The sequence below is a fragment of the Orycteropus afer genome, unplaced genomic scaffold (assembly GCF_000298275.1).
Source record: "Orycteropus afer afer isolate SDZICR_OR568_19922 unplaced genomic scaffold, OryAfe1.0 scaffold00006, whole genome shotgun sequence".
NCBI classification, from domain to species: Eukaryota; Metazoa; Chordata; class Mammalia; order Tubulidentata; family Orycteropodidae; genus Orycteropus; species Orycteropus afer.
In genome coordinates, this window is record NW_006921593.1 from 11,362,939 (window position 1) to 11,369,340 (window position 6,402).

General features: G+C 44.8%; 1 protein-coding gene across 1 annotated transcript in view; it reads left to right on the forward strand.

The window, feature by feature from the left end:
* CCZ1 (CCZ1 homolog, vacuolar protein trafficking and biogenesis associated) overlaps nt 1–6,402 on the forward strand; it is a 49,905-nt gene that overhangs the window by 13,604 nt on the left and 29,899 nt on the right. The window contains exon 8 of the mRNA XM_007940988.2: nt 3,923–4,004. Coding sequence (XP_007939179.1) covers nt 3,923–4,004 — 82 coding nt within the window. The remainder of the gene's footprint in view (nt 1–3,922; nt 4,005–6,402) is intronic.

Here is a 6,402-nt window from a genome sequence, read left to right on the forward strand (position 1 = left end):
AGCAAGTTTCAGAGTCTCTTCTGACATCCATTTTGGTCTTCTCTTCCTTTCCTGTCTTCTTAATGACCTTTTGCTTTCTTCACGTATGATGTCTTTGATGTAATCCCACAAATCGGTCTTCAGTTGTTAGTGTTCAGTGCATCAAATCTTTTCTTCAAATGGTCTCTAGATTCAAGTGGGATGCACTCAAGCTCATATTTTGGCTCTTGTGAGCTCGTCATCTGAAAGCTGGAAATGAGCAATTGCTGGTCTGTTTCACAATCGGGCCCTGGCCTTGTTCTGACTGAGATTACCGAGCTTCTCCATTGTCTCTTTGCACAGATGTAGTCAGTTCCATTCCTGTGTATTCCATCTGGTGAGCTCCACGTGCATGGTTGCATTTATGTCGCTCAGAAAGGTGTTTACAGTGAGCGAGTCCTTGGTCCTGCAAAAATTCTGTCGTGTGATCTCCAGCATCACTTCTGTGTCTTCCAACTGCTGATGCTTCTGTTTCCACCTTTAGTGTTCCGAGCACCAGTAGTTACCAGTGCATCTTGGCTGCGTGGTTGGTCAATTTCAAACTGCAGAAGTCGGTAAAGATCTTTCATGTCTTTGTCTTTGGCTTTAGTAGTGAGTAGGTAAATTTGAGTAATAGTATTAACTGGTCTTTCTTGTAGGCAAAATACTGTCTTATTTTCATAGAAAAGAATCAGTTGTGATTTAAGTGGAAGAAAAGTTTTTGGGTTTTGTAAAAGGAAAAACTATTTATATTAAGTTACTGTGTTTGAGGGACTTGGAGCACACCGGCCCATCTGAGCCTTAGTGGGCTGACTCCTGTAGGAGAGGAACCGCGGGTGGATCTGAAGTGTTCGGGCTTGTCTGTGGGAGGTTTTGCTTGATTTGTCTATGTTTGTTTATTTGCACTAAGGAAGAAATTATATAATTTTTTTTTACTTTTTATTTTGAGATTATTGAAGGTTCACATGCAGTTGTAGGAAGCTTTCCTGTGACAGTGTGTATGACTGTACTGCAGTACTGCTTCATTTATGTGTGTAGGGGTGAGGGAGTGAGACTGGAGGATGACAGAGGTGAGAGCCGCTGTGGCCAGAGTGAGTGGAGAGCGGGCAACATAAGCAAACAGCCCATCGACCTCTGACGTTCTGTGCTCTGAACAGCTGGCCTCAACTGCCCTCTGTTTTTTATTTTTTAATTTATACCGTGAAAGTCAGCCCTGAAATAATTAATGCCTAATAGGTCTCAGAAACTCTGGTAGCACAGTGCCTAAGGTATCTGACTGCCAACTGGAAGGTTGGTGGTTCAAACCCACCAGCCACTCTGTAGAAAGAAGCCTGGGCAATCTGCTTCCATAAAGATTTACAGCCTCAAAAACCCAATGAGGATCGCTATGAGTCGGAATCAACTCGATGGTGGTAAGGTGGTTTTTGTTTTTTTTCCTAAAGCAGTTTTTAAGTAAGGCGCTCTTATGGCACGATGGTTAAGCCCTTGGCTGGTAACTGAAAGGTTGGTGGTTCAAACCTCCCCCCAGCAGCCCCATAGGGGAAAGACCTGGCACTCTGTTCCCATAGAGACGATAGGCTGGAAAGCCCCCTGGGGCATTTCTGCTGTCACGTTGAGATTGCTGGCAGTCAAGAATCGAGGGCACCTGATGATAGCAGGTTTTCAGTGAAATAAGGCCCTGGGTGTGGTGAACACAGTAAATATGTCTCCGTTTCCTTTCATAGTTACTTGCTCCACATCCTGTGGTCCCGAGCAGTGCTATCCCTTAGGAATACAGTGCAGGCCACACATGTGCAGGCTTTATTGCACTTTGTAGATACTGTGGGTTTGTTTTTATTTTTTTTTTTGTTTTACGAATTGAAGGTTTGTGGCAACCTTGCGTTGAGCTAGTCTGTCAGTGCCCTTTTTCTAACAGCACGTGCTCACTTCATGTCTGTTGTGTCTTGGTATTTCAAACTTTTCATCACGCTGTTGCATACTTAACAGGCTGTAATGCGTAAGTATAACTTAGGTGCACTGGGAAACCACAAAATTTGTGGGACTTGCTTTTATAGCTCTGTTTGCTTTATAGTGGTGGTCTGTAGCCCAACTCATAGTATCTCTGAGGTCTGCCTGTTTTTTTTATATTTTCTAATATACATGTGTAAATAAAAAGAAATGGGTGAAATTCATTTTAATGATGTGTTATTTAACCTAAAACCAAACTCACAGTGCTCCTAGAGGACAGGGGGAAGCTGCCCCATAGGGGTTCCAAGGCTGTATGTAAATCTTCACGGAAGCAGACTGCCTCATCTTTATTCCACAGAGCAGCTGGTAGGCTTGAACCGCCAACTGTTTTGGTTAGCAGTTGAATGCTTTAACCACTGTACACTGTGCTCCTTATTTAAGCCAGTGTATGTAAAATGTTTCAACATGTAAGCAGTAGTAAAAATCTACTAATGAGCTGTTTTCTTCTTGTGCTAAGCCTTTGAAATCCTTTGTATATTTCATAGTCACCTTGACCAGCCACACCTCATGTGCTCAGGAGGCACAGTGCCTAAAAGCCATTGTCACCGCCCAAGGAAGCTAGCCTGTGAGTTGCCCAGCCTGTCATTCTTTACCTCTTGTCTTCTGCTTATCATCTCCTTTTTCCCAGTACTTTTTACTTATGTTTTAAAAGGAGAATAGTGTGCAGAACCTGTTTTGTTTATTTCCTTCTTTATCTCCACGTATCTCACTTATTTTGGCAAGAGAAAAAAGCTGGTAACTTTCCATATCTGAATTGGAAAATCTGTTGGCCTGGTTGCCTGCCTGATACTTGTAGGGTTGGTGTTGCTGTAGGATGGCGCGTTAAAGGTTTTGAGCTACTTCTTGGCTTTTGGCCTTACCTATGGACCTAGAATTTCTCTTTCTACTTAGTAGAGAACAAAGCAAACCTGTCTAAGGGTATGAGAAAAAGCACATTGCCATTGACTTTGTTCTGCCTTGCGGTGACCCAATAGGGTTCAAGATTCAGCTGCTCCATAGAGTTTCCAAGGTTGTAAATCTTTACGGAAGCAGACTGCTTCCTCTTGCTTCCGTGCAGCTGCCGGTGGGTCCAAACCACTGCTGTTTTGGTTAGCAGGCAAATGCCTTAAGCCCTGCATCACCAGAGCTCCTTTTTAAGGCTGTAGGGCTCCTTTGTGGTTGGAACAAGACAATTTGAAGCTGAAAGAACAACGGTAGTCCAGTGTAGGAAGTGAAAGGAGAGACGGAGTTGGAAGGGTCTGGGACAGAGTAGCGTTTATTTGCTGACACAGCCTGGACTTTTTCTAACCTGCGACCTTACTGAGAAGAGAGCACCTCTGGAGGAGAGTGTGAAGGTCTGATTTATATGAAGTTAGATTTCCTCCATTATCTCGACCAGAAAAACCCAGAGGCACACAGTGGTGTTTAAAAACTGACTGCAAGTAGAGGCTGATGCCTGTAGTTCTTACCAGTTTTTCCGCATTTCAGGTTAGATGCTTTTCCCCACAGCTTCTGTCTTGCTTTCTCTCCTTCCTTTTTGCCAACACTGAAACCAGAGTTAGAGTTGTCAGTGTCGGGGCTGACTTCCTCGTCGACAGCGTGCTGCTGTGTTGCTAGCGTGGTGGGTGAGAGGATGTGGCGTAACCGTAGAACCCAGGACCCTGAGAGAACCGTAACTGCAGGTTCAGAGCCTGAAGCCTCTGAATGTTTCCGGGAATCAAATCCATTGTGGCTTTAGTTTAAAATGGAGTCTAAAATGGCGAAGGACCTGGGGAGCAGTTCAGGGTAAAATTCAGGTTTCGGGACAGGATCTGATTCATTCCCTTCTGGATTCCTGGTCAAGAAAGGGGCTTCTTGGTACAATGATGAATTTTGTTGCAAATCAGTAGAAAGAAGACCAATTCCAAACATTTAACACAGTGCTTTTCTGACATTTCAGGAGTGGATTAGAGCAAGATGACATGAGAATTTTGTACAAATACCTCACCACGTCACTGTTTCCAAGACACATTGAACCTGAGGTATGACGGGCACTGAAAGATAGATGCGTATGTGATTGCGCGTGCGTGAATCTGTCTGTACACAGACCTGGATTGGGAGAGGGACAGATGGAGTGGAGGCACGTGGTAGTGGGTGGAACAGCTGTGATTTATGTTTTCTGTCAGTTGTTACCAGGTGCTATCGAGTTGGTTCTGACTCTTAGTGACCTCATATAAATAGAACAAAACACTGCCTGGTCCTGCACCAGCCGTCCTCATAGTCGTTGCTGTGCTGGTGCAGCAGTGGCACCAGAAAGCAGTCCCTGCTTCATGGAGTGAAAACCTGGCATCCGCTCCCGTAACGATTACAGCCTGGAGAGCCCAGGGGGCCCTTCTGCTCTGTCACGGGTCACTGTGTGTGGAATGCAACTCGACGGCGCACAGCAGTGCAGCGTGGTGTTTAGTGATACTTACTTAGTTATATATCAGTTAGAAGCACAGAAAATCACATTTGTCGGCCCTTCTCTGGTTTCTTCCGTTCAGTGCAATAGGGAGTCTGATTTTCCCACGAGCTACTCGTTGAATTGTGGGAAATGCTGGGTTCTTAGCTAGCATTCTGGGAACGTGGAAAATCCAGGGATCTTTGATAAAACAGAGGTTCACCTTACAGCCTGTACTCCACAAACACGAGCTCTAATTTTTAGTGAGTGTCGCGTGGCCTGCCTTGCTTTCCACTCCGCTACTGGATTTCCTGATCTTTTTTTTTTCTTTCAAATTTTACTGTGATTTGGATGAAAGTTTACAGAGCAAATTCACTTTCCATGCAGTGGCTCATATACACTTTGTCTCATGACATTGACCACAATTTACCACAACAGCTCCCTGCTGCTCCTCCCCATAGTCACCTCCTCCCTGTGTCCTTCCCTCCAAGCACTCCTGCCCCCTGAGCTGTCTCCTCGTGCATACACAGCCCTTCTATTCTGCCATGATTGATCTCTCCAAGGGGTGTATCTACCTAATGTTAGTGTTCAGCTCATATGCCTGTCTTTTGTTTAGCTGGATGGGAGCCACAGGAGTGGGTTCAGTTCCAGACCTGAAGGGCAGCTAGGGGCCATAGTTTCAGTGGTTCCATCAGGCTCTGCGAGACCAGCAACCCTGGTCCCCCTTTTTTTTTTTTAATGATTCTGAATTTTGTTCCACATTGTTCTCCCTCTCTCTCCAGGATCTCCTACAGAGATCCCCCTCCAAGTGGTTGACAGTGGTAGCTGGGCACCATCTAATTCTTCTGGTCTCATAGTCATATAGGCTGAGGATCGCATGGTGTACCAGTCTCTTGGACTAATTGTTTCCATGTGTCTTTGGTTTTCTTCATTCTTCTTTGCTCTGGACGAGGAGAGAACCATTGCTGCATCTAGATGGCTGCTTGCAAGCTTTTAAGATCCCAGCTGCTACTCGCCAAAGTAGGATGTGGAACAATGTTTTTATGTAGTACATTATGCCAATTGAGCTCGATGTCTCCTGCAGCTATGGTCCAGAACCCACGGGTCTAACTACTTGCTCCCTCTGGGTAGCTGGCTGTGGCCAAGAAGTGACTTGTCCCTTGTCAGCTCTACTCTATACCTGGGAATTCTTACACAACATAGCAATACACTTGCAGAAACATTGTCTGCCAACCCTGGGCATGGTCTTAGGCACACTCCCCTTGCATAGACATACCTAATAGTTCAGCCTGTCCTCCCATGTGTAAATTTCCTGATCTTGCAGAGAACTGGAAATAGTACTGTAGCGTTCTTTCAAAAGGTCTTTTCAGAGTTGTCCTTAGGTTGCAAGTGAGAAGTGTTGAGATCTCCCGAAAAAATCACCATTTTGGCTCAGGATGCACATGTTTGATCTGTTTTTCAAACAAATGACAAACCAAACCCACTGCCATCAAGCCAGTTCCAACTAATAGTGCCCCTAGAGGACACACTAGAACTACCCACAGGGTTTTCTTAGGCTTTCTTTAGTGGAGCAGCTGGTGGGTTCAAAGTGACAGCTTTCTGATTCTCAGCCACGTGCTTTAACCAGTGTGCCACCAGGGCTCCTTATTTTCAAGGGACACATTAAAACAACACTCAACTGCCACTGAGTCAGATCCGACTCATAGCGACCCCTCCTTGGGTTTCTGAGGTGGTATCACTATGACAGTAGATTGCTCAACCTTCCTTCTGAGGAGTGGCTGGTGAATTTGAACCACCAGTCTTCTGGTTAGCAGTCAAATGCCTTATGCACTACACCACCAGAGCTTCTATTAAAACAATAGGAAAAAAAATTCTGTGATAGAAATTGAAAGCAAGATTTTTAAAAGGAGGTTTCAAGATCTGTCCTGAAGTACAATGCTGTCAGTGATAGGATAATATCCATACGCCTACAAGGAAGACCTGTTAATATGACTGTTATT